The sequence below is a fragment of the Eptesicus fuscus genome, chromosome 20 (assembly GCF_027574615.1).
Source record: "Eptesicus fuscus isolate TK198812 chromosome 20, DD_ASM_mEF_20220401, whole genome shotgun sequence".
NCBI classification, from domain to species: domain Eukaryota; kingdom Metazoa; phylum Chordata; class Mammalia; order Chiroptera; family Vespertilionidae; genus Eptesicus; species Eptesicus fuscus.
In genome coordinates, this window is record NC_072492.1 from 15,684,790 (window position 1) to 15,711,883 (window position 27,094).

At 56.4% G+C, this 27,094-nt stretch overlaps 1 protein-coding gene and 1 non-coding gene across 4 annotated transcripts; both read left to right on the top strand.

Annotated features, from left to right (window-relative positions):
- Positions 1–1,304: 1,304 nt before the first annotated feature.
- LOC114233886 (U11 spliceosomal RNA) lies at positions 1,305–1,438 on the top strand. The gene has a single exon (XR_003620075.1). It is a non-coding gene; the product is annotated as a U11 spliceosomal RNA (small nuclear RNA).
- Positions 1,439–4,500: 3,062 nt separating this feature from the next.
- CLUH (clustered mitochondria homolog) lies at positions 4,501–25,259 on the top strand. Of its 3 annotated transcripts, none has more exons than XM_054708795.1 (26): positions 4,501–4,682; positions 11,410–11,612; positions 12,648–12,819; positions 13,724–13,867; positions 14,295–14,419; positions 14,517–14,671; positions 14,751–14,876; positions 15,124–15,271; positions 15,494–15,586; positions 16,404–17,098; positions 17,779–18,002; positions 18,185–18,307; positions 18,454–18,554; positions 19,327–19,479; positions 19,569–19,631; positions 19,732–19,976; positions 20,161–20,245; positions 20,399–20,552; positions 20,629–20,768; positions 21,769–21,849; positions 21,929–22,054; positions 22,137–22,258; positions 22,545–22,638; positions 22,748–22,882; positions 22,965–23,038; positions 23,790–25,259. In XM_054708795.1, exons 1-26 carry the CDS (start codon positions 4,583–4,585, stop codon positions 23,974–23,976), a joined length of 4,068 nt encoding a protein of 1,355 aa, XP_054564770.1. In that variant the 5' UTR covers positions 4,501–4,582; the 3' UTR covers positions 23,977–25,259. The 3 variants fall into 3 exon arrangements, with proteins under 3 accessions (XP_054564770.1, XP_028010883.1, XP_008146125.2); XM_028155082.2 differs by having other exon boundaries at positions 18,203–18,307; XM_008147903.3 differs by having other exon boundaries at positions 18,206–18,307.
- The last annotated feature ends 1,835 nt before the right edge of the window (positions 25,260–27,094 follow it).

Genomic DNA, 27,094 nt, shown 5'->3' on the forward strand with positions numbered 1-27,094 from the left:
TTTAAAAAAGTGTCCTAGTTTAGACGATAAATTACATGGTCACCTTAACCATAGCACAATATATAGGCAATGGTAGAAATGGGGAAAATGGTGGGAGTAGTTATTGTTAACACTATGATGAAAAGACATTGATGGAGGAAGCTTGAAAGCAAGAAACAATCTGTTTAATATGTGATCAGGGGTCCGACCACCTGAGCATAGAGAAAGTGGTAAGAGGATGACTTAAAAAAATGTTTTTATTGATTGATTTTATTTACTTTTATTTATTATTATTTTATTTTATTTATTTTTAATTATTTTTAGAGAAGGAGGAAGAGAAACAAAGATCGTTTTTTTGTTCTATTATTTATGCATTTATTGGTTGATTCTTGTATGTGCCCTGACCAGGGATCAAACTTGCAACCTTGGCATATTGGACAATGCTTTAACCAGCTGAACTACCTGGCCAGAGCCACCCTGATTTTTTTATTTTATTATTATTTTTTTTTAATCCTCACCTGAGGATATTTTTCCATTGATTTTTAGAGAGAGAGTGGAAGAGAGAGGGAAAGACAGAGAGAAATATCGATGTGAGAGAAACACATCAATTGGTTGCCTCCTGCATGAGCCCTGACCAGGGCCCAGGCTGGGGAGGAACCTGCAACCGAGGTACGTGTCCGCAGGCTGATGCACTATCCACTGAGCCAAACCGGCTAGGGTGCTGATTTTTTTAATTTAACAATATATTCTGGAGATGGTTGCATATCAGTACACAAAAAGCTTTTTCATTCCATTTTATGGCTAAATAATATTCCATTGTATGGTTATGCCATAATTCTTTAACCAGTTTCTTCTATTAAAAAAAATATGCTTTTGATTTTACAGAAAGAGAGGAAGGGAGAGAGAAAGAGAGAAACATGGATGAGAGAGAAACCTCGAATAACTGCTTCCTGCATACCCCCAGGAATCAAATCAGCGACCTCTTCATGCATGGGACAGACGCTCAACAAACTGAGCCACATCGGCCAGGGCTTACCCAGTTTCTGGACTGATGGGTACTTAGTTTGTATTCAGGAAACTCAAGGAAATTGGAGAATTGTACCAAGTCCAGTGTAGCTAAAGTTGGAAGCCTCCTTCAGGTTGGTAACATTACTCATAACCAGAGGCATAGCTCAGTTTTAACACTGGGGTCAGTGAGCTTGGGGATGGGGAGACAGATACACATGCATAATGCGCAAACAAGTGGAACAACAAATAAAATTTTTTTTTCTCTCTCCCTCTAAAATCAGTGAATTAAATTTTTTCCAAATTAGGGCGAAGAAGAGAAAAAAGGCTTCTGTTGTGAGTGGCACTCGTAGAGCAGCCTGATGGCTCTACGTGCAGAATTGACATCCAGAGATTTCGGAAGTGTAATTTTTTGGTACTTGGGAAGCTGGTGATCGTTGGTCCTGGCGCCCGCAAAATTAAATAAGTAAATAAAATAAAATAAAATAAAATTAGGATGAAGAATAGCAGGTATAGTATATTACCATTGTGTAACACACATACATACACATACTCTTTTATATGCAAAGAACATCTCTGGAAGAATATTAAAAATTTGATAACCTTGGTGATCTGGGAAGGGAAATTAGGTGTCTGGGGCAGGTGAGAAATTGTACTGTATAATCTTTTATACTTAATGAAGTTTCAACCATGTGAATTTATTACCTATTCAAAATGGCAAGCAAAATTTTAAAAAGTTTAAAAAAAAACTGAGTCAATAAGTTTCCAGAGTCCCTCCTTCTGTGTCTGCCCATGTGGTTCCACTGATTTGCTCAACAGAATCCTTTTTTAAAAATATATATATTTTATTGATTTTTTACAGAGAGGAAGGGAGAGGGATAGAGAGTTAGAAACATCAATGAGAGAGAAACATTGATCAGCTGCCTCCTGCACACCCCCCATTGGGGATGTGCCCGCAACCAAGGTACATGCCCTTAACCGGAATCGAACCTGGGACCCTTCAGTCCGCAGGCCGATGCTCTATCCACTGAGCCAAACCAGCTAGGGCAACAGAATCCTTTTTACCCTTCAAAGCTCAGTTCAGAGCAGCCTCTTCCAAGAAGCCCTCCCTGATAGCCTCCTCTGCACATTCAGAATGGCCTTCTCTAAAGGCCTTTATTTTATTTTATTTTATTTTTAAATTTCTTTATTGATTAAGGTGTCACATATTTGTCCTCATCCCCCCATTCCCATCCCACACCCCTCCCCACGGATGCCCCAACCCCCTGTTGAACTTAACCATTGGTTAGGCTCATATGCATGCACACAAGTCCTTTGGTTGATCTCTCCCTCCTCCCCCCAACCTCCCCTCTCCTCCCTCTGAGGCCCGATAGTCTGATCGATTCCTCCTTGTTTCTGGTTCTGTTCTTGTTCATCAGTCTGTGTTGTTCATCATTTCCCCTAGATGAGCGAGATTATGTGTCACTAGAGATATACTTCTAAGAACTGAATGTGAGACGAGCAATAATAGTTATGCTGACAGGCAAATGAATCAGTCTGTAGTGAGTTTCTTTCTGGACCAACAGTTCTTTTGAGACCCAATTTCAATGTCCACCAGTTCCTTATGTGTACATGTCGGCACTGACCCCTCAGCTCTGGATGGTGGACAAATGGTGGTAATGCAGGTCCGACTCCCTCTGGTTTGGTCTCGGCCGGACCCAGGGGCACGGCCTCTAAAGGCCTTTATTCTGCAGCCTTGAACATGAAGTTGCTGTGCACATCTCACTTTATCCACCAGACTGAAACTTTTCCTGGCAGGAACTGGGTCCAGTTCATCTCTGATCTTCCTGTAGCACTGAGCTCTTGCAAGTGCTACCACCATCTCTTCCCAAAAGCTTAGTGAGGCTAGACAGCTGGGCATTTTTATTTGACAGAGGAATCACCTGAGTTTCATTGGGGTGAAAGTCAAGAGACTTGCTTAAGGTTACAAAAAGAGAAAAGGTAGTGGTTGCAGGATGCAGATTTCCAATCAAATCCCGTGTTAGGTTCATGCACTACCATTGCTGCCTGTCTTCTATGTACATCCAGAAGTCTGGTCTTGCTTTTATTTCCAGCTTTCTTGTGCAATAGTCCTAACTCATCTCACACTAGTCTAGCTCAGTCCCTCTTACCCTCACCCTCTCCCAGCAGCCAGAGCATTGCTCACTTCTCTTCCTCCTGCTTAAATGCTCAAAGCCTTTCACTGGCTCCCCTTCCCACCACCTGTACTCCAAAAAGTCCACTTTCCTCTGCAATTAAAAAAAAATTATTTTTTATTGATTTCAGAGAGGAAGGGAGAGGGAGAGAGAGATAGAAACATCAATGAGGAGAGAGAATCAGTGATCGGCTGCCTCCTGCACGCCCCATACTGGGAATGGAGCCTGCAACCCAGGCATGTGCTCTTGACCAGAATCAAACCTGGGACCCTTCAGTCCGCAGGCGGACACTCTATCCACTGAGCCAGACCAGCCAGGGTTCCTCTGCAATTTTCATGAGTCCCTAAGGCCTGCCCCAGCCCACCTCTGCAGCTTCATCTTCCCAATTCCCATTAGCTCTCGGAAATTATCAAGAATATGCCTTAGTGCTTCCCAGTGGCATCCTGGGCCTGTGCACGGAAGACCCTTTCTCTCTGCAGCTGGAATATGCCCGTTCACTGGCAAGACCTGGAAATTTGTCACCGAGGCAGCTTTTTCTTACCTCAGGTCTTAGTCCCCACCAAGCCGCAAACACTTGAAAATATATGAACTACTGTTAAATGTCCAGGCTGTGGATTTATCCTGACCGAGCTCTACTTCTTGCTCTCTGTGCGACCTTGGTCTCAGCTTCCTCCACTGTAAAATGGGGATAATGTACCAGTGTGGAAATGCGGACTCATCTGGTGGGGGTGTCGAGTTGCTGGCAGGAAGGAGCCCTTTGTGGCACAGGACAAAGTTTGGTGGGTTCATTTCTGACACTTATCACCACTTGCCATTCTCCACCCCCGCCGCTGGTGACCAAGCCCTCAGCTGCCCTCCACCCACTCCTCAAGAAGCCAGGCCCCCCAGCCCCACCCCTTCGGCGGCAAAGGACAAGCTGGGGAGGAGGGCACTGAGGGTCACGCTAACATCACAGATTAGAGACCGCGTGGTCATTTGGCAGATTTGCAATTGGAAGCAGAGGACCATTGGGGGAGGGGACGGTTGGCAATGGCAGTCTTAGAGGAGTCTCCACTCAAGGTCAAGGTGCCCGCCCAACGGGCAGCGAACCACAAGGACTTCTCCTCGAAGCCCCGCCCCTCCAGGGGACCCGAAGCCTCTGTCTTCTCAGAATCAGGGTACGTTCCCTTTAAGGCGCTCGGGAAAGTCATCGCATTGGTGGCCGGCCAACCAGGCGCGGTGCGTTTTGTCCCTTGTGGGCCGCCGTGGGCCGGGTCGGGCGCGTAGGCGGGGCAGGGGAGCGGCGGTGGGGTCAAAGGTTACAGCGCGCACCACGTGGGCCGGTGACTCTGTCCTTCCCGCAGCGGCCGCGGCGAGCAGGGCACTTGGGTTAGTGGCGCGGCGGGCGGCGCGGACAGCTAAGCCGGACGCCGGATCCCGCCGCCATGGTCATCAAAACGGACGAGTTGCCGGCGGCCGCCCCGGCCGACAGTGCCCGGGAGCCCAGCTCTCAGGCTGGTGGCAAGGGGCGGCCGGGCTCGACCGGTGAGCGGGGCTGGGGCCAGGGGGGAGCCAGGAAGAGTAGGCTCCACTGGGCCGAGCGGGCGGGCTGGTTCGGGGTTCCGCGGGGACCGCCGCCTTCCCTCCGCGCCGGACTGGTGGCATCTCGCCGGGCCCTCTACCGGGCCGCCCCCGCCCTGAAGGTCACCTTTACTATCGCCCCCAGCTGCGGCCCGGGCTTCGCACGTGGGGTCCCAGAGAGGGCAGCGGCGGCGGGGACACGCGCGTCAAATTGCGGGGACACGTGCGCGCACACGCGGTTTCGGGGTGCGCCGCCGCCGCCACAGATGGATAGAATCGGCGGCCCCACCCCCTCTGTGCCCCGGCACTGGGAACCCTCAGGTCTGGGGTCTTTGACACTTGCTCCTTCAGGCACCCCTCCACGTCAGGATCCCAAGCGTTCCCTGTGCACATACTGCAGTCCTGCAAGGAAGGCTCACTTGGGACTTCCAGGCTTGGTCTGTGGGAAGAGCGGTAGTTAGGATGAGCATTGCGAGGGGGTTTCTCTGGTTCATTCTCAGAGGTAAGGCTTTAACCCCAGGTGTTCAAGCTCTGCTCTCTGCCGGGTCAGGGAATGACCTGGTCGGCGGACCAGGGGGTCTGCCTGTGTGTGGGACCAAAGCCAAGCTCCTTGGCAGGAAGAGGTGTTTGTGCCAGAACTTGATCATTAACCCGCCTTATTGCGAAAAGTGGGTCGGCCCACAGTTGCAGTTTTTAAGGCAAAGGTCATTAGTGTGGAGTGGAGCTCCCAGCTCTTCCCCATGGGGACCGTGTGATGGTGGTGGCTTTGGGAGTGGCCGCAGCAATCTCCATTTCTCCTGGGCCTCTCTCTTCCCTTCCATCATGTCTCAGAGTCTAGCCTTGAGGCTGAAGCTCCATCCCAGCCAGTCAGTTGTCATCTTCAAATCTTCCTCAGAGGCTCAGGGCTGCACTCTGGTCCCTTTCTGCCCTGGGAGGTCGTGGGAGGGCAGAACTACCCTTATTTCCCACTTCCCCCCAACTCTCCTCAACAGGACTTGTCATTTTCATTTTCCTTCCCAGCTTCTGTTGAGTCAGGATGGGCACAGTGTTAGGTAAGCTCTCTGACGCTGTCACCTGAAACAGCTGGATTACCTTGTGGTAGGGGATGGGTACTTTGGCAGCTTTAACTGATTGCCTAGACATGGCCAAGGTTTGAGCTGATGGACAGATGCTGATGACTCCAACCTTCCAGGCTTTGCCCTGAGGTGGCTCTGACTAGAGGGGCCAGACAAGAGGAGGTACATAGGAGGGGTTGGCTGATTTCCCCTCTAGCAAAGAGACCTGAAGAGATGAAGTGATTTGCCCAAGGTCACACAGCGATTTAGCTGTTGAGAGCATTTGGATTTGCAGCTCAAGGCCAACGTGCCAAGGCTGCCCTGCCTGTCCCAGAAGAAGGTGGGACACGCATGTTGATTGGGATCAGGTGCTGTGAATGTGAGGGCGAAGGAGGGAGAGTCTGTTGGAGGATTTCTCTGAGGGTCTGAGTGAAGCCCCTGCTCAGCTGTGTGCTGAGAGGCTCTGCCTGGAGCAACCTGAGTCAGCTGTTCATTTGGGGGAAACGGAGCATACTAGCAGGTGGAACAGTGGCTCCTTAAGTCTCTGGGAAGCTAGTATAGATAGGTAGAACTTGAATTACAGCCTTCCTGACTCTATTCAAAGAAGGAGGGGGCACCCCCAGCAGGCTCCTTACCTTAGGACCCAGCTCTGGAAGGCTCCCCAGTCTCCTTGAAGAGGTGATCTAGGCCTTTCTTGGGGGTTGGGGGGAGCGAAGGTCAGTTACCTTCTTGGGAATAAAGCTGCTTTTAGGGGTTAAGAGAACGGGCAGGTTTTTCAAGTTCACAGTGGTGTGTCTGGTTCCTTCTGTTTAGGGGAGGGCTCCTTGGAGTTGGGGCCCAGAGCTAAGACAGGCTGGCAGACTGGGGAGGAGTTTGGGGGCTTAGAGGAGCTCCCTGATAGGATCCCAAAGTTCTTTTCTTGGGTAGGTCACAGTAGAGTAGCTTGAGGAGCACTGTACTATCTCCAGACCCTGCAGACCTGCTTCTGGCCTGGGGGACAGGAAGGAGGAAACAGAAGTGGCCACATCCTGGGGGTCTTCTACAGGTGCTTGCCTGCCCCCACCCCTTTCCCTTGAAGACCTAAGTTCCTGGGTTGGAGTGCTGTGTCTTTTGGGGCCTTACTTCCTGCTGGAGCCTCACCTGCTAAGGCCTTGGCTGGGGCGGGGCCTGGCCCTGGCACAGTCTACTGAGTGAGGCCATGCCAGGCTGGGGAAGGCACACACAGGCCACCCGAGATGGCCTATTTTCTAACCCCTCCTTTCTGCTGCCCATGGGGTCCCTGTGCTTCCAGGCCAGGCTAAGGCTACGCTTTATCTCTTCATTCTGATCTGGCCAGTGAAAACGGGGGGTGGGGGTGGGGTATGTATGCAGTGACATTTGGGCACCTTTTTCCCTTTCCCTAAAGCCCAAATACTCAGGGATGCTCCCTGTGATGAGGAAGCGCTGGCCCAGGGGTGTAGAGATGTGGGGGGAAGAGCTTATGGCTGGAGATCGATGTGCCTCCTGGGCTGAGGCCTGGAGGAGAAAGGAGTACCTGTGGGTGCTGCAGCCTTGGGGAGTTGCACTCAGAGGCAGGAGCTTGGGCGTCTGACAGACATGGGCGACCTGGGCTTTTGGTGTGTTTTTTGACCTGGCTTGGCTGCCTGTGCCTCTGTGACCTTGGGCAGCTTGCTTACCAGTCATCTGGAACCTCAGTTTCATCAAGTAAGATGGACTGGTCAAGCTGATGAGGGAACTGCTGTGGGCTGGGCCTACAGTGAGCATTAGCTTTATGGTAACCAGAAGAATGGAGGTGGTTTTCCCTGCCACTCAGGGCCTCGCCTGACCCACTCCCTTCTCCAGAGGATTAGGGTGTGTTTGGGAGGGAGGGTAGGATAGAAGGGGCTCTGCCAGGGTCTGGCCCTTAGTAACATCTGGTGTGTGTAGGCTGAACCCCTGGTGGGGGCTATGGAGAGGCTGAGGGCCTGGCCCATGCTGGGCCATCAGGACCACCTGGGATGGGACTGGACTGGAGGGAAGGGGGCCTGGAGTGAGTCTGGTTCCCCACCCCCACCTGGTTAGTATGGATGCCGGAGCAGCTCTGGCTGGGCCGTGGCAACAAGTCAGAGGCCCTGGGAAGGCGCCGTGGCGAGGCTGGGCATGTTTTCTCCACATGTTCCCTCTTTACAGCTGAACAGCCTTTGGCCTCTAGCTGCCAGCTCCGTTTCCCTCCCCGCGGGAGAGACTTGGTTTTCTCCTGGCAGAGCAGGGGCTGCTGGGAAGGGAAGGCAGAGCCTGCCAGCTTCTTGGTAGAGCTGGAGGCCTGGGGCACGGGTGCAGTTGTTCTCTGGGAGACTGGGAGCCCATCCCTCCTCCCACCAGAACCAGAGACTCTCAGGAAGGGTCACCTGCAGGGGGCAGCATGAAGAGGCCCCAGCTGCCCCTTAACCCAGGAGGCAAGCAGGGTCTCAGCTGGGACTGGTAGACAGGGGGTGGTCACCTCATGGCCTGGGCCTGGGCCTGGGCCTGGGTCTGCACCAGCTGTTGCCGGCAGCTGGCTGAAGCAGTCCTGCCCACCCCCACTGGGATTGGGACCGAGGAGAGGACCCCCTTGCTGGGCCCTGCCCCTGCCAGCCAGTCCCCAAGGCCCTCGGTCCTGAGGGGCCCAGGTACCCCAAATGCTGGGTTCTCCTGCCCTCCTAACAGCTTTGTCAGCAGTGACCCCCTTTCTAGGGGGTGCAGGGAGGTAGGTCTGAGTGCTGGTAGCAGCTCCAACTGGGGTCCTGGAGCCACCAGGGCCTCTTGGCCCACAGCTGTCCTTCTGGCCGACCTTGAGCAGGATTCAAGGCAGGGGGAGTGTGCCCTTCCCAGGGCCGCCCCGGCAGGCCTGGCCCCACTGAAACCCGAAGCCAGCCAGAGCTCCAGTCCCGGGCCGACCAGCTGCATGGGGGCAAGGGTAGTGGCAGAGGCCGGAATAAGGGACACAGACAGTGCCGGGCCTGAGCCGGAGAGCTGGCTGCCTCGCTGCGATGGCGGTCAAGAGACTCCAGAGTCGAGGAGAGGCCAGCCGCTGACTGTACCAGGTGGGCTGTTGGGGGCAGTGAGCCAGGTGGCCAGCCTCTTGTGGGGAGATCACTTGGCCTTCATCTAGTCTAGTCTCCCTACCTTCAGGATCCCTTAAAGGAAGAAGGAAGGGTAGGTCTCCCTGTCCTGGGGAGTGGAGGTCCCTGGGAACCAGCCACATTCCTTTGAAGTCTGATAGGGGATTGGGTACCCCCCATGGGGTGGGAACCTGGTGCCAGGTGCCTTCTGGGCAAGCTCCCTGGGCTGCAGAAGAAGTGGGAGCTGTAGCCATCCTGGCCTTGTCTTCCTTGCCCTCCTCCCTGTCCCCCCCCCCAGCCTAGACTCAGGGAGTGCAGGACACCTGTCTGGGTTGGGCCCCTGATTTCCCACTTGTGGGGTCTCAGACCTTAAGGCTGCTGTTCCATATTTGGTGGGGAGCCCTTCCTTGATCTCTTCTCATCCTGGGGGCTCACCAGCCTGCAAAGTTTTTCTCAGACACTCAGTTGGGGGAAGTGGCTCCTGATATCTTTGGCCATCCCTCGATCTGCCTTTTGAAAGCTGACCAACCACTGCCCTTCTCCCCGCCCTCCTTCCCTGTCTGCTTTGTCATAGCCAAGTTCTCCTTTTGGTTTTGGCTGCTCACTTTCTAGGGGCTTGGGGTTTCGCTGCACTGTGCACTCCCTGGAAGGAGAGGTCCTTGTATGTCCTTGTGGTTCTCGGGAGTTTCATTTCTGGTTTGGAGAGGTGTGCTGGGGATGGGGACTGGGTGATGATGGTCATTGAAGGTGGCTAGGGTGGAGGGCAGTGTGGTGGCGTGGTGGTGCAAGAATCCAGAGTTCACTCTTGTCTCTTGACCTTGGACAAGGCTCTGAACTTTTCTGGGCCTCATGCATCCTAATTTGGGGGAAGGAGGAGGAGACTGTATCTGAGCTCCTAGTGGTACTGTTTTTCACTAAGTTGAGGGGACCTAGGGAAGAGGGAGTGGCTTCTTGTGATGTCCCCTGGCCTGCCCTTCAGTGCTGGGCTTATCTCCTTTCCCAAGAGCCCTGTTCCACGTTTCTGTGGGTCTCAGTAGGGTCCATACAGCTCTGGGGAAATGCACCCCAGCCCCATTCCTAACAGCTGGGTAGGAAGAAGGGGGCGGGGGTCTGGATGGAATGGGCTGAATCCAGGGCAGGGCTGGGTGACCTGTCTGGAGCTCCCAGACAAGCCAGGGGCCAGTTTGGCTGCAGGCAGACCCTGGGTGGAAAGGCTCCCTGGGCTCAGTGAGCACCCAGGCAGTGCTGGGTTTTGCTGGAGCGTTTCTGTGAGGGCCTCTGCTCCCCAGGAGGCAGGAGGCTCTCCTTTGTCCCCCTTAGTACTTGGGTACAAATGGAAGGTTTTGTCACCTCTTCCCCCTCTCTCAGCAGCATGTGAGTTGGGAGTTTTTCACAAATATTGAACTTAACTACCTGCTTACAGTAATTAATTAGTTAATTCGGTGCCTTTCTATTGGGCCCAGGCAAGACAGAAGGAGGAAGATAGAGAGCTGGTGTGAGCAGCCACCCAGAGTGCAGCAGATCAAGAGCCCTGGGAGGTGGGGATAAAGGGAGGTGCTAATTCTTCAGAGAAGAGGGTTCATTTCACTTCGGTCTTATTGAATGAGTAGGAGTTTGCCCAATGGAATGTGATATGGGGGCAGGATGGACAGAGGCACAGGTGGGAGGTAAGGTGTGTGGCCTATTCCCAGGCTTCTGAATGGTTTGGTGTAGCTACACCTTGACAGGGAGAGCTGGTGGGAGCTGAGGACATAAGGCTGTGCCCGAGAGTGTTGGCCCGAGAAGCTTGGGTCTTGTGGGCAGTGGGGAGTATGGAGGGTTCTGAGTAGCGCTCCTGGAAAAGGGGAAATGGCCTGTGCCAGCACCGCGCCAGAGTCACAGCCGTGACCGGTGGAGATTGGGTCGGGTGACTAGATTGGGGTCGGGGATATTCATGGAGCAGGGGCCGGTTTGTGGAGGAAGATGGAATTCCATGCTGACGAGATGGTCTTTGATGATGCCTGACGGATGGCCACTTTGAAATGCTTGAGCAAGGCCTAAATTGGCCATGTGAGCTCTGCGGCCCAAGGGCACTTGAAGCATGGGAGAGGGTGAGATGAGAATGAGGTGAGGCGTGGCCCAGGTTGGACTGCTGGAAGAGGATGGGGCTGGAGAGGGGCAGCAAGAGTGTCGGTGTCATCGGGGAAGAGGAGGAGGAAGAGCTGGGAGGAGCTGCTGCTGAGAAGCTGGGCACGTTAAGGCCAGAGGAGACCCTGGGGTTGGGCTCTCCGAGTGGCGTGGTGACTCTGGGGAGAGTGGTTTGGATAGCGTGCTCAGAGGAAAGCTGGGCTGGAGTACTGAGGAGCGAATGGGAGGGAGGACCCAGGGTGTGGAAGGTTCCGGAAGTGGCCTGCAGGTGGAAGTTGTGTGCCCATGGTGAGGTGGGACTAGGGCTGAGTCTTGGGAGAACAGGCAGGCATCACCCTATAGGACATGTGCCCACCCTGGTGGGTGAGGTGGATACCCCATCTGACCACCTAGGCCCATCTTGCTCAGCTCCTTCATTGTTGCCCACAGAGCTGCCGTCAGTCATGCTGCTGAATGGGGACTGTCCGGAGAGCCTGAAAAAGGAAGAGGGGCCCACCGAACCGCCCCAGGAAAATGGGCTGGATGAGGCTGAGCCGGGAGAGGAAACCACTGGACAGGAAGTCATTGTCATTCAGGACACCGGCTTTTCTGTGAAGATCCTGGCCCCGGGGATTGAGCCCTTCTCCCTACAGGTGAGATGTGGAGAGGAGCTGGAGACCAAGACCCAGGTCTCTTTGGGAGGACAAGGGTGAGAAGACAAACCTTGCCTTTGCTCATCCTGGCCCCATGTTGTAGGCAGGAAACCTACCTGTGCCTTGCCCAAGGTCACTCAGCTAGACTGGTGGGTGTGGGGATCAGGTTCCCGTCATTGTCCCATTGCTGGGGGAGAGCTTCCAGCTGGGACTGTTGGGGAGAGGTATGGTAGTGGCTGGGTGGTGTTGGGGTTCCAGGGCTCCCAGTCCTCTGCTTTGTACTCTCAGGGAAGCCACCTCCCACTGGCTGTGTTTTTACCATTTGCCTGAGAGGAGAGTGGTATTGGGTGGTCTCCAAGAGCAGAGCCAGCCCAGAGGTCTTGCAGAGTGTTAACTCACTGGGGAACCAGTGTCCTCTTAAGTCTTCTGTACCCAGAGGCTTGAGCCCAGAGCTCCCCTTCTTTTTTTCTTTTTAATCCTTACCCAAGGATATTATCTCCATTGATTCTTAGAGTGAAAGGGTGAGAGAGAGAGAGAGAGAAACACACATTGACGTGAGAGAGACACATTGATTGATTGTGTCCCGCACGCACCCCGACCAGGGCCAGGGATTGAACCCATGACCTTTCGGTCTTCTGGCCAGTGCTCTAACCACTGAGCAACCAGCCATGACCCAGAGCACTTCTTCTTAAAGAGGAAAGCCGTTTGCCCTGGGGACCTTGGCATTGGTCAAGGGAGAAAGCAAGATTGCTGTGTTCTTTCCCCACTGTTATCTCCTTCTGCTCAGGGATTGCTCAATTGCAGGAGTAGTTTAGGCCTGAGGGTAATGGGGCCAGACTCTGTCCTGAACATGTGCATATATCCTGTACACACGCACACAGGTGTAGATGGGCATGTATGTCCGGACAGGCTTGGAGTTTACAAGCCAAACGGTGGAAGGTGAATATTTGGAGCATTGATTCTAGGGACCCAGGTACTTTAGGCTGGTGAAAGTGGTATGTCCTCACCAGGGTAATCGGGACTTTTCTCTGGCAGGTGTCCCCTCAGGAGATGGTACAGGAGATCCACCAGGTGCTCATGGACCGTGAAGACACGTGTCATCGCACCTGCTTCTCGCTGCACCTGGATGGCAACATGCTGGACCACTTTTCAGAGCTGCGCAGCGTCGAGGGGCTGCAGGAGGGCTCGGTGCTACGCGTGGTGGAAGGTTTGTCTGGAAATTGGGCAGCCTGCCAAGGGAGGGCACATAGAGGCAGGGCCAGGCAGTACTCCACTCACGCTGGCTGGTCACCGACGAGCGTGTGGAGGCTCCGGGGGGTATCAGTCTTGTGGAGGCAGAATGGGAGCACAGGCCTGCTTCTCAGGCTGTCACCTGCGCACCCTTCAACTTCGTGGTTTACATATCAGAGTCGTGATTAAAAACAAACAGAATACCAACCAAAGGCTTGATATCAGTCCAGTCAGATTCTGTAGAGATAAAATTAAAGCTCTTAAGGAAACTAAAGGCCCAGGGTGGAGTGATCAGCTGGTGTGGTAAGGATGATTTGTTTGTGAAAACAAGCTCCTATGCACGTGGGTCTTCTGAGGAGAAGTGGCTCAGAGGGTCCAGGTGTGTCAGCTTACTAAGAGGAAATGTGAAAAAATGTAGCCCCGCTGTACCCAAACTTGCTTGATCATGGAACCTCTCCTCCCCTCAGAGAGCCCCATTAATGTTTCACAAAACACATACTGGGGAGCAGTGTTGTGATCTGGATCCTGTTGGTTTCGGGGCACCCCTGGGTGAGGGCTGCCGGGGCCCAGCAGTCTGCGGCTGCTCACCCTGACCCTGAGCAGAGCAGGGCTTTGTGGGCTCCCCGAGGCCTGTGTGCACTCCCAGAGGCCGCTTGTGCCTTTTGGCAGAAGGTTCTTTGCAAACAAGGATGCCTGCCAGCCAGCAGGCAGGTGTGTGTGGAAACCAGAGCTCCAGACTGTGTTTATAATGGGGCTTGTAAGTGGAAGCCTAAAATTGAAAAATTAAGACCACGATGGCTGCACCATGCCAGCCATCTCTGCTGGGCAGGTGTTGCAGGGAGCAGGGCCCTGGTCACGCCCCGTCACTTCCCTCCCAACAGAGCCGTACACAGTACGCGAGGCCCGAATCCATGTGCGCCACGTCCGAGACCTGCTCAAGAGCCTGGACCCGTCCGATGCCTTCAACGGGGTTGACTGCAACTCCTTGTCCTTCCTGAGTGTCTTTACTGATGGCGACCTGGGAGGTGAAGCAGGGATTGGGGCCCAGGTTGGGCAGAGGGGCCAGGAGAAAGAAAGCCAGGGGCCGCCCAGCCGGCGTGGCTCAGTGGTTGAGCGTCCACCTAGGAACCAGGGGACCACAGTTCAATTCCAGGTCAGGGCACATGCCCGGTTGCGGGCTTGGTCCCCAGTGTGGGGCATGCAGGAGGCAGCCGATCCATGGTTCTCTCTCATCATTGATGTTTCTGTCTCTTCCTCTCCCTTCCTCTCTGAAATCAATAAAATATATTTTTAAAAAAAAAAAATAGCCAGGGGCCGGCAGAGGGGCTGAGGGCCAGGCCATCTCACCTGGAGGGGGCGGGGTCAGAGGCATGCTGAGTGGGGCCAATCTAGGTGGGGAAATGGGTGGCCCCTGGGTGGCCCTGTGCTGACCACCAGCCTCGGGTCCCTCAGACAGCGGGAAGCGGAAGAAGGGCTTGGAGATGGACCCCATTGACTGCACGCCGCCCGAGTACATCCTTCCAGGGAGCCGGGAGCGGCCGCTGTGTCCCCTACAGCCTCAGAACCGTGACTGGAAGGTGGGATTTCCGGAGGAGAGCCGGGAACAGGCCTCTGGCAGGTGGGGAGCCGCCACACCAGGAGGCCTGGCCCACTCATGCTTGGCCATTCCTACAGCCCCTGCAGTGCCTGAAAGTGCTCACCATGAGTGGCTGGAACCCGCCCCCTGGGAACCGCAAGATGCATGGGGACCTCATGTACCTGTTCGTGATCACAGCTGAGGACCGGCAAGTCAGCATCACGGCGTCCACGCGGGGCTTCTACCTGAACCAGTGAGTCTTGGTGCGACCCCGTTCTGGGTCCTTGGGCAGCTGCTTGGAGCTTCCTGCACAGTGACCACCCTCTCTGCAGGTCCACAGCGTATCACTTCAACCCCAAGCCTGCCAGCCCCCGCTTCCTCAGCCATTCCCTGGTGGAGCTGCTCAACCAGATCAGCCCGACCTTCAAAAAAAACTTTGCTGTGCTGCAGAAGAAAAGGTAGTCCCTTTGCCTCGTCTCTGCCCCGGTTTCATGGCCCACCAGCCTGAACGCGAGCATGTCTGCCCTACGAAGCTGTGCCCCCAAGCACCTCAGAGCCTCCCTGAGGCCGCTGTCAGCCAGGCCTTCAGGAGCACGTCTCCGGACAGGCGACACCGGGGCTGGTGGGGGGCGCAGAGAACAAGGGGGCCAGGGCAGGGCTCTGAGTTTGGCGGGCTGCCCATCTTCCCTCCTCTGCCTGCCGTAGGGTCCAGCGCCACCCGTTCGAGAGGATTGCCACCCCGTTCCAGGTGTACAGCTGGACGGCCCCCCAGGCAGAGCATGCCATGGACTGCGTGCGCGCGGAGGACGCCTACACCTCAAGGCTGGGCTACGAGGAGCACATTCCTGGACAGGTGCCTGCGGCCTGGCCCTGCCCTCCCCGGGCACCTCCCTCCCCCTCCCTTGGTGGGTGCCAGGCTGGATTCTGTGCGCCTCCCTGGAAGCTCCATCTGCTTTTCTGTATTGTTCACTTGGGAGCCTATGGGGCTGTCCATAGGGAAGTGGAGGGAGGAGCTGCCCAGTGCAATTGTGGGGTACAGGCTGAGCCAGTGTCTCCCTCCCTGGTCCCTCTCCAGACCCGGGACTGGAACGAGGAGCTGCAGACCACGAGGGAACTGCCCCGCAAGAACCTGCCTGAGCGGCTGCTTCGAGAAAGAGCCATATTCAAGGTACCCATGTCCCTCGTGTCTTGACTGCAGCCTCAGACCCACCTGCACCGTTGCTGGTTTTCTTTTTCTTTTTTGGTTTTCTTGTGGACAGGAGGGAACCGGGTGGGCTGACAGGGTACCCTGCAGTGTGCGCTGCTAGCCTCTGCCTCCTGGCAGACCCCCTCTCCCCCAACTCCTCTTCCTGCCTCTCTGAGACGTGGAGCCCATGGGCAGGGTGGGACCTGCCTTCGACATGGGCTGAGTGACCAGGTCGTTCCAGCGCTCTGCCCTCCACTAACAGCTATCAGGTTCTTGCCTGGCACAGATGCCCTACTGTAATGTTATTAGTGCTTTTACTGAGAGACCTGAGGAAAAATAGTGCTTTCAAAAATCAGGTGAATTTAAATTATTTGTTAATCTTACTGCCTAGAGGTGATAATGGTGAAAATAAGATCTAAATGTTTTGGATACTAACCTTATCAGGGTCTGTGCCAGGTGTTTCATAGGCATTATCTCCTGTAATCTCTCAGACAACTTGTAAAGTTCCATACTTTTATTGTCACTGCTTTATAGACAAGAAAATGAGTCCAAGAGGTGACCTGAGTTCACCTGGCACACAATTGGTGGGTCCCACACCCGTGCCAGTCCTCCCACTCCTTGTTAATCGCCAAGTTCTGAAGTCTAAGCATAAGTGGTGTTTTTTCAAAAAGGGGCTTCTTGCCCTTTTCCAAATGTGAGGAAACAGCCTAGAGCCCTCGGCCCCCAAGGTAGCCTGCTAGCCTCCACCATGTGAGCTTGGCCAGGTGGGACCCTCCCCACCTCTGCCCTTCCCCCACAGGTGCACAGCGACTTCACGGCAGCGGCCACGCGGGGCGCCATGGCAGTCATCGATGGCAATGTGATGGCCATCAACCCCAGTGAGGAGACCAAGATGCAGATGTTCATCTGGAACAACATCTTCTTCAGCCTGGGCTTTGACGTCCGCGACCACTACAAGGACTTCGGCGGGGACGTGGCGGCCTACGTGGCTCCTGCCAATGACCTGAACGGTGTGCGCACGTACAACGCGGTGGACGTGGAGGGGCTGTACACGCTGGGAACGGTGGTGGTGGATTACCGCGGCTACCGCGTCACGGCCCAGTCCATCATCCCCGGCATCCTGGAGCGGGACCAGGAGCAGAGTGTCATCTATGGCTCCATCGACTTTGGCAAGACAGTGGTGTCACACCCGAGATACCTGGAGCTTCTGGAACGCACGAGCCGGCCCCTCAAGATTCTGAGGCACCGGGTGCTCAATGACCGCGACGAGGAGGTGGAGCTCTGCTCCTCCGTGGAGTGCAAGGGCATCATTGGCAACGATGGGCGCCACTACATCCTCGACCTGCTCCGCACCTTCCCCCCTGACCTCAACTTCCTCCCTGTGCCCGGCGAGCGGCTGCCCGAGGAGTGCGCCCGCGCTGGCTTCCCCCGCACCCACCGGCACAAGCTGTGCTGCCTGCGCCAGGAGCTGGTGGATGCCTTCGTGGAGCACAGGTGCGGAGCGAGGCTTGTCGGGCGGCTGGGCCAGGCTGCTCTCAGCAGTGGGTGCTCCTGGGCCTCATCTGATGGGAGTGGCTCAGCTCTGGCCCTACCCACTCTGTCAGGCTCACAGACCAGTGATCAGCTAGGCAGTGGCTCTCAACCGAAGGGTCACTGTTCCCTTAGGGAGCATGTGGAAATTGCTGGGGTGTCTTTGAATCTGCTTGGGGATGGGCTGTGAGGAGGGGCAGGGGGTGTCGAGGCTGCTGGCATTTAATGCCTAAGAGCCACATCAAATGTCCCACATCATGAATAATTCTCCCTCTCACCATGCCAGTGGGTTCCTGTCAATCTTGAGAGCCCTGGCCTGCGTGGTGAGCCACTCCCTGGCCCGAACCCCACCCCACCCCACCCCACCCCAGCTGTCCTCTTCCTGTCTGGGAGGATCTCGGGTTTTGCTGTGACCTGCTGCCACCTGGTAGAGTTGCTGGGCTGGCATGTGCATGGATGTGTTGGTACTTGCACACGTCAGGTTGTGTTCCCTTGCCGTCAGGGGGTCGAGCCCCAACATTCATTAACCCCAGGAGGCGAGGAGCCTGGGGCCGGGCTCTGGTCCCAGCCGGCAGCCTGAAGGCCAGGGAAGCTGCCACCGACCCCTTTGCCATCCAGTTTCTGCCCCATGTGCTGCACTCCAGGTACCTCCTCTTCATGAAGTTGGCTGCCCTGCAGCTGATGCAGCAGAAAGCCAGCAAGATGGAGAACTCCACCTCGTTGGAAAACGGCAGCCCACCCTCCCTGGAGTCCAAGTCTGAAGACCCCCTGGGACCCGAGGCGGGAAGTGAGGAGGAGGGAGGCAGTGCTAGTGGTCTGGCCAAGGTGAAGGAGCTGGCGGAGACCATCGCCTCGGACGACGGGACAGGTGGGCTGCTGTGGGTGCCGGGGAGCCCCGACCTGTCCTGGCAGCGGGGCTTGCACAGGCAGCTCCAGACCCGGTCCCAGGAGAGGCAGGCATTCATCTCTTCGGGGAGCGGGGGGAGGCTTGTGAGCCTGACAGCGTGGGTAGGGACAGCTGGCCCACGATGTGGATGGGCTGCCTCCCAGCGGGCCATGTCTCCACAGCAGACCCACGGAGCCGGGAGGTGATCCGCAACGCGTGCAAGGCAGTCGGCTCCATCAGCAGCACGGCCTTCGACGTCCGCTTCAACCCGGACATCTTCTCACCAGGCAGGTGGTGGAGCGGGGTGGGCAGAATCTGGGGTCACCTTGGGGCCTCAGTGCTGGTGGGCCCTTCCCCGACCTGAGCGATGGCACCTGCCTAGCTGCCCCCACCTCCCTTCACCCGGCTCAAGCCTGTGCCCCCCCTCCCGCAGGGGTCCGCTTCCCCGAGTCCTGCCAGGAGGAAGTGCGGGACCAGAAACAGCTGCTCAAAGACGCCGCTGCCTTCCTGCTCTCCTGCCAGATCCCCGGCTTGGTGAGGGACTGACCGCAGGGGCGGGGGCTGCGGGCAGGGCTGGTACAGATTCTAGAGGCTTGTGGGACCTTCACAGGAGTGACTTCTTTAGACCTGCTGACTTGAGAGGCAGGCGGGGCAAAGTGCTCGTCCCCGCCTGACCCAAAGCAACCAAGGGGGCCTCGGGCACAGGCTCTGCTCCTCCGGGCCCTCCGTGTGGCCGGCAGCGGGGTCTGGTCCTCTGAGCCCCGGGGTGACGGATGGCTGACAGGGACAGGGGCACCTGGGAGAGAAGGTGAGGGGTCCTGCCCGCTTCACCCTCCCGAGCTTTATGTGTAGGCCCTGTGGGTGCCAGGATGTTGGCTCCTACGGAGACAGCTCCGTGACCAGTGGAGCTCTTGTCTCAGAACTTTGAGCTGAGCCTGCTGTGCCAGCTACCCTGGTCCCAAGGGGTCACCTCTGCTCCTTCCCTCCTGGTCAGAGAGGAGCCTTTGCTGCCCACACGGCTCTCGGTCCGTCACCAGCAGGGCTCCCTCGTTCCGCTTCCCCACCAAGTGGGCCTGGCAGTCACCCATTTTCTTTGGCTTGAGTGACAGGCTGGGGGGCAGATTCTCGCCTCCTTGCTGGTCCTTGCTGCTGCTTTGTCTCCTTCCCTCTTCCCCACTGGGAGCTGGGGTCTTTGTCCCCGGCTTCCCTTTTGGAGGGGCCTGGTGACAGTGTGAGCTCCCCCAGGAAGCCCCAGGGCTGGAGGAGGCAGGGCTGGGCGGGGAGCCTGACATGCTGCAGCCTGCAGGTGAAGGACTGCACAGACCACGTGGTGCTGCCCATGGACGGGGCCACGCTGTCTGAGGTGATGCGCCAGCGAGGCATCAACATGCGCTACCTGGGCAAAGTGCTGGACCTGGTGCTCCGGAGCCCGGCCCGAGACCAGCTGGACCACATCTACGTGAGTGGTGCTCAGGGCGGGAGGTGAGACGCTGATGCCCGGCTGGAGGCCTGGCGCCAACCTGGGCTTTCCTCTCGGAACCTTTGTAGAAAATTGGCATTGGAGAGCTCATCACCCGTTCTGCCAAGCACATTTTCAAGACGTACTTACAGGTACCCCGCTCCCTCCCCAGCCCGGGTAGGGTGGGGTCTAGAGGAAGAGCCCTGGGTTTGGGGCCCGAGGGCCCCTCGTGACTTTGGTCCAAACTTGCAGGGAGTCGAACTCTCAGGCCTGTCGGCTGCCATCAGTCACTTCTTGAACTGCTTCCTGAGCTCCTACCCCAACCCTGTGGCCCATCTGCCCGCCGATGAGCTGGTCTCCAAGAAAAGGAACAGGAGGAGGAGAAACCGGCCTCCAGGGGCAGCCGACAACACCGCCTGGGCCGTCATGACTCCCCAGGAGCTCTGGAAGAACATCTGCCAGGAGGCCAAGAACTACTTTGACTTCACCCTCGAGTGGTGCGTGAGTGGGTGGTGGCAGGCAGTGGGACCCCTGACAGCCCAAGGGCAGACAGGAGCGGAGAAGGAGGGAGCTGTTCGGGGAACTGGGGCTGGGAGTCCTGGAGAGCAAAGGTGGCGGCTCAGGTGGAGTGGCAGCTGTTGAGAAGGGGCAGAGTGGGAGCCATCTCCACTTCTCCCCCAGTGAGTCCGTGGACCAGGCTGTGGAGACCTACGGGCTGCAGAAGATAACGCTGCTGCGGGAGATCTCCCTCAAAACCGGCATCCAGGTAGGCGCCAGGCCGTGTCCCTCCGTGCACCGGCTCCCGCAAGGTCCCCAGGGCCTGTGGGGGCTCTCCCCACGTGCTGCGGGTGGGAGGTGCTGGCCATCTGACCCCGGGCTGAGGCTGCCTGTGGGTGTGGGTGTTGGCTGTGTCCCCCAGATCCTGCTGAAGGAGTACAGCTTCGACAGCCGCCACAAGCCCGCCTTCACCGAGGAGGACGTGCTCAACATCTTCCCCGTGGTCAAGCACGTCAACCCCAAGGCCTCGGATGCCTTCCACTTCTTCCAGAGCGGGCAGGCCAAAGTACAGCAGGGTGCGTGGCCAGGTGTGGCCGGGGGGCGGGGCTTTCCCGGCGCGGCCCTGACCTCGCCACCCTCGGTGCCCTGCAGGCTTCCTGAAGGAGGGCTGCGAGCTCATCAACGAGGCCCTGAATCTGTTCAACAACGTGTACGGAGCCATGCACGTGGAGATCTGCGCCTGCTTGCGCCTCCTCGCCCGTCTCCACTACATTATGGGCGACTACGCCGAGGTGGGCCTTGAGCACCCGCTGGGCTGTGGGGCCTGGCCTGGCATTGGCAGCTGGCAAGTGAGGGAGCCAGGCCTGTGTTCTCAGCCCCCAGAGCAGCAGGAACTGGAGGCTCTACTTACGTGGTAGGGGCAGGGGCACAGGGAGGAGCAGGCAGAGACCAGGGGACCCCGGAGTCACTTGCTGTGCCTGGGCTTCCTTCCCCCATCTCCACCATTGGATCGTTACATCCTTGGGGAGCTGCCATGAAAGTGGGGTGATGGCCGGGCCTCCCTTCACAGGGACGATGGGAAGGATGAATTCTGGGACTCACCTAGGACCTTGTAAGCGCTCTGTGGAGCTGCTAGGAGTGTCCCTGCTGTTGTCTTCCACCAGCGTGGGGCCTGGTTTCCAGGCGGGCAGGCCAGGCGCCCCACTCCCCAGCTGTCAGAGGCTTTTGTCCATGTAGGTTTTGTTGTTACTCCTCACCTGAGGCTATTTTTCCTTTGATTTGTAGAGAGAGTGGAAGGAGGGGGGAGAGAGAGAAACATGGAAGTGAGGGAGAGAACACTCAGTTGGTTGCTTCCCATCCAGCCTGCAAACCGAGGCCCGAGGCACATGCCTTGACTGGAATAGAATCCAGGACCTTTCAGCCCATGGGCCGGTACTCTACCCAGTGAGCCAAACTGGCTAGGGCTATGTATGGGTTTTTTAAAATTATTACCGATACTTAACTTTTAGCACAATTTTAGATTTGTATATATGTATTTACATAGATTTTGTTAGGAGAAAAAAGGGTTTAAGACAGGTTTTTTAAAGGTGAAACCGTCTCCGAGTGGGGCGTAGACTTCATGGTCATAGCAGCTGAGTTTTGACCCCTTCTCTGCTGCCTTTGCGCAAAGTAAACATAGAAAGTGCCGCCAGAGGGGACCAAGGCCACGCTTCTGTGGGGCTCAGAGACCAGGGTCAGGCAGATGGGGGTGGGACGGGCACCCACCCCGATGACAGTTCCCCACTTCTCCAGGCCCTGAGTAACCAACAGAAGGCTGTGCTGATGAGCGAGCGAGTGATGGGCATCGAGCACCCCAACACCATCCAGGAATATGTGAGTGGCCGCTGGGCCAGGGGCTGCACAGCTGGGTGGGGCCCGTGGCCAACCTGGCCTGACACGGCTGCCCCTGCAGATGCACCTGGCCCTGTACTGCTTTGCCAGCAGCCAGCTCTCCACCGCCCTGAGCCTGCTGTACCGTGCCCGCTACCTCACACTGCTCGTGTTTGGGGAAGACCACCCTGAGATGGCCCTGCTGGACGTGAGTGCTGAGGAGGGGTGGCGGGGCGAGCCTCAGCCCCAGGGGAGCGGGAGCTGACCAGGGCCCTCCCGACTGCCCCTAGAACAACATCGGGCTGGTGCTGCATGGGGTGATGGAGTATGACCTCTCGCTGCGCTTCCTGGAGAATGCGCTGGCTGTCAGCACCAAGTACCACGGGCCCAAGTCCCTCAAAGTGGCCCTCAGGTGAGGCTGCCTTGGGTTAGGGGGTGGGGGGCCCAGGGCCATAGGGACAGGGTCCCAGGAAGCACCTGGATTGAGCGCGGGCACGGGACCCAGCGCTGTCTGTCCTCAGTCTGACTCCTGAGGAAGTTTCCCTCACCTTCTATTCCCCCCCAAGCCCTGGGCTTGATTGTTCGCCCCAGGTAGATTCCAGAGCAGGACCCAGATTAGTCTGCACACCCCTCGTTAGGCTGCCACTGCCCCTGCCCACTCCTGTCCTTCCTGTGCCCCCACACCATGCTTCCTGTAGCCACCATCTTGTCGCACGGGTCTATGAGAGCAAAGCCGAGTTCCGGTCAGCCCTGCAGCACGAGAAAGATGGCTACACCATCTACAAGACCCAGGTGGGCCGCAGCAGGGGCCGGCGGGTGGGGGCAGCAGGGGCCGTGGGGAGCGGCAGGGGCCGGGCACTCGGCAGCCCTGACTCCTGCCTGTGCCGCTCTCGCCCCGTAGCTGGGCGAGGACCACGAGAAGACCAAGGAGAGCTCCGAGTACCTCAAGTGCCTGACCCAGCAGGCCGTGGCCCTGCAGCGCACCATGAACGAGATCTACCGCAATGGCTCCAGCGCCAACATCCCGCCCCTCAAGGTGTGTCCGGGACAGAGCTGGGGGGCCCCCTCCCCAGCCTCCCGGTGCCCACCCAGTGGCTCATCTTCCCTGGCACCCTCAGTTCACAGCCCCCAGCATGGCCAGTGTCTTGGAACAGCTCAATGTTATCAACGGCATCCTCTTCATTCCACTCAGGTGAGGCCCCTCCTCCTGTGCCCACACCCATTGGGGAACTGGCCTTTAGTTCCTTGTCTTTTGAAACATGATACACTGACATGGCTCAACACTGGGAAATGCAGCCAGGGGTGCGAAGTTCCTGTGAGTCCTTCTGGAAATACTCCGCCTAATTGAGCAGACAGACAGCTGTCATCTTTCCCCCCTCTTTTTTTACACAAAATTACAGTAGCAAACCATGCACATAGGGGTGTTTTCTTCACTTAATGTTTCTTGGCGCTCTTACCAAATCCATACATAAAGCGTGGCTTCGTTCTTTCTCTGGCTTCCTGCGATCCCAGTGTAGGTCTGTCTCATGACCGGGCCCTCGCTGCTGTCTCCCTCCCACGGGGCCCTGGGGTTGGTCAGTCAGTGGCTAGGGAGCTAAGAGTGGGCCTTCTGTGTGTTGCACACCCTCCCCGCTCTCATTTTCTGTGGGTCATCTCCTGTGGCAGCCGCCACAGATGCAGCAGGTTTGAACGGGGTGTGAAGGAGCATGGGAGCCAGGCCTTACTGAGGGCTCTGACAGGTGCGTGGAGTTCTTCGCTTTTCAGCACTTTGGGGCCTTTCTGCTCTGGGGAGGGAAGGGAAGCACTTGTTTCACGCCTGTCTCGCACCGAACAAACCTCAGAGTCCGATTTTGTCCCAGGTTTAAGTTTAAGCAGAGCCAGTGAGGTGATGGAGGGCCTGGGCCCGCTCTGACCCCCACCCCCACCCCTGTCCTTCTACTCAGCCAAAAAGACCTGGAGAACCTGAAAGCTGAGGTGGCGCGGCGGCACCAGCTCCAGGAAGCCAGCAGGAACAGGGACAAGGCTGAAGAGCCCATGGCCACCGAGCCTGAGCCCGCAGGGGCCCCCGAGGATGCGGCTTCCCAGCCCCAGGCCGCCAAGGACCCTCCTCCCCCCAGCTTGCAGGGGTAGAAAGGGAGAGACAGATGGACAGTCAGCTGCCCCATTACCCAGTGATCCAGACTCCAGGAGGAGGGGGCACGCCCTGCAGATCCGGAGAGGAAGCGAGTCCCTATTCTTCCACATTTCCAACCCCAACCCTCCCCCCAGCATCCTCCTGGGACCCTGGCCTGGCCTGTCTGCCCCCCCGAGAGATGTTTTTGCACTGGTTCAATGAAAATGCCGATGCAGAGGCCTAATTGAAGACACATGAGTGGAGTGTGTGGGCATCGGTTCCCAGCAGGGGGACAGGTGCCCCTCAGGCGCCCCATCCTCGAGCAGGTGTGTGCGAGTGTGTCCATGCCCGTGAGCGTCTTGATCCGTCCTTCCTAACTTGTACATAGCCCGAGTCAGTTCGGAGTGGGTGACGTGCAGATGCGATTTCTCAGGTCATTTGTATGTTTGACATTACGGCTGCTGCTTCTGCTGCCACTACCCCTGGCCCAGCCTGGCTGAAAGTCCAGGTTTGAAGCCGAAAGAGGGGTGCTTTTCTGTGTCCTGGGACGGGGAGTCAGCTCTGTGGCAGGGCTGGAGAGCTGGGGTGCACTTTAGCTCTGTGGCAAGGTGAGAGCTGCAGTGGCTTTACTCGTCATGGTTGGGCCTGGCCTGGCTGTGCTTGGGGGAGGCAGGGTGGACAGTGGTGGTTCCCAGACACCCCTGTGCCCAGCCCCACTGGTCTGCCTCCCTGCTCCTCAGCTGGGGATACCTTGGGGGCTGCAGTCTGAATGTATACTTCTCACCACTTTAACCTGAGCTGCCTAACGCACAGTGGGAGTGGGTAGGGAATGGGCCCAGGGGAACCGGGGCTGAATCATGGATTCAGGGGGTAAGTTACCAGGTACAGGGGTGATTGCCACTTGTTTGTGGAGCCCAGCTCCCTACCTGGTCCTGGCCACACAAGCACCTTCAGCAGAGAGTACCTCTGGGTGTGGTAGGTGGGGAGGCACTGAAGGTGGTGGCCCCACAGGCCCGGCTGCTCCCTCTCCCGCCTGCCTGTGCTGCTTCTGTGCCTGCTGTTGGAGCCCCGACTGTGGGGGAGGTCGCCACCCTTGTGAGCTTGGGGGAGCCGTTCCAGGGGTAGGACCTCTGCCTGGGGGAGCTGCTTATGGGTATGGTCTGTCCAAACACCTTGTTTCAAAGGGAGTGGGCGTGAGCTAGTAATCGAAGCATCCCCACAGCTGATCAAGAACTTTTTCTTGTTTTTAAACCATCACGTCTTCATTTCACATTGGAATAAAGTGAGTTTTTGAAACCTACTGCCCTAGCCCATCCTGTGTGTTCTGTTCCAGTCTTAAGTGAGGGTTGTCAGAAATGTTACTAGAAAGAGTTTAAAGCACTTGAATGTGTAAAAATTAGGTCAAATTCAAAGTTATCGTTGTAATGTCATTTAAGTGGGAGGAAAGGGGAGAGTCACAGGCACCTGGCTAGGGTTTTTACCTGGCTGCCAGTCACTAGACCCATGAGAGTGGCACATAGAGGAATAGCACCTGTTGGCCACAGGAGACGAAAGGCTGGGAAGCGCTCCTCCATGGAGTTTCATGTGACACAGGCTGGAGTGAAGGCCAGTTGGACTGGACGGTGCTTAAGGTGGCCCAGGCCTTGGGCTGGCCTGATAGGTCACTGAGCACCGAACTGCAGGCATCTGTCCTTGTCCCTTTGAGTAGGGAGGATTGGGTAGCATCCCCAGGCCTGGAAAGCGAGGAACACGGAGGGCTGTCTATAGGGCCATGCTAAGGTGTGGTTTAGGGCTGGCGAGACTCGGAGATCTAGTGAGGTGGGGGAAGGAGAATCCACCTTGGCTGCTTGAGGGGCAGAGCCTGTGAAGTAGAAGGTGTGTGGGGGGTAGAGAGGACCTGTCTGAGAAGAGGGGAAGTCTCGTTACAGGTAGTGGCTGCTGTTTGGCCATCCCTTTCCGGAGCAGGCAAGCCCTTGGACTCATGCACACTTGAATGGCTTTCTTTTTTTTTTAATACATCTTTATTGATTTCAGAGAGGAAGGGAGAAGGAGAGAGAGAGAAAACATCAATGATGAGAATCACTGATTGGCTGCCTCCTGCACGTCCCCTACTGGGGATTGAGCCCACAACTCAGGTATGTGCCCTTGATCAGAATCGAACCTGGGACCCTTCAGTCCGCAGGCTAACGCGCTATCCACCGAGCAAACCAGCAAGGCTTGAATGCCTTTTTTAATACTTGGAACGTTCGTTGTGTCTTTGACATTCTAAAAAGAAAAAAAAATTGCAACCCTAATGTCTGAGTTTTCCTAAGCCAACTGGAAAAAAGACATCCCTGCCTTGAGGTTTTTCTTTCAAGTGATGCCTGAAGAGCGCCCTGGGTACCTTGACTTATGCTGCCGACACCCCCTTCTCCCCATGGCCCCCCCTTTACAATCTCATGCCTTCCTATGACCTTTTGTCTTGGTCACGTGCTTCACAGCACTTCCAGAAATGGGGCATCATCTTGTGAAGCTGAGAATGGATCAGGTTGAATTCCTCCTGGACCTTCTAGTCACCTGAGAAGGCCCATTTTTCACGGTTGATTCCTTAAGCATATTAGTGGTGTCAGATACCTTTTAACAAACTAAGGGACAAGGGGCTGTTGTTTTCTCAAGGAAACAAGAGGCTCTAGGTGTGAATTTAACCCTCCTTCCCCTAGTTGACAGACTTGTTTTTTTTTTAATATATTTTCTTGATTTTTTACAGAGAGGAAGGGAGAGGGACAGAGAGCTAGAAACATCGATGAGAGAGAAACATCGATCAGCTGCCTCCTGCACACCCCCCACTGGGGACGTGCCCGAAACCAAGGTACATGCCCTTGACCGGAATCGAACCTGGGACCGTTCAGTCCACAGGCTGACGCTCTATCCACTGAGCCAAACCGGTTTTGGCGACACTTGTTTTTTTAAAAAGGGCGAGTGGTGGTATCCACAGAAGAGTTGGTGAGAGAACTGGCACCTTTTAGATCATGGCCTGTGCGGATGGGGAGCTGTTCAGGATTGAAATGAAGTCTCACTAACTGGCGAGCCATACCCACCATGTGTTCTTCTGCCCCACACACTGGTCTTTCACTTTCCATTCTAACTTTCCTTCTG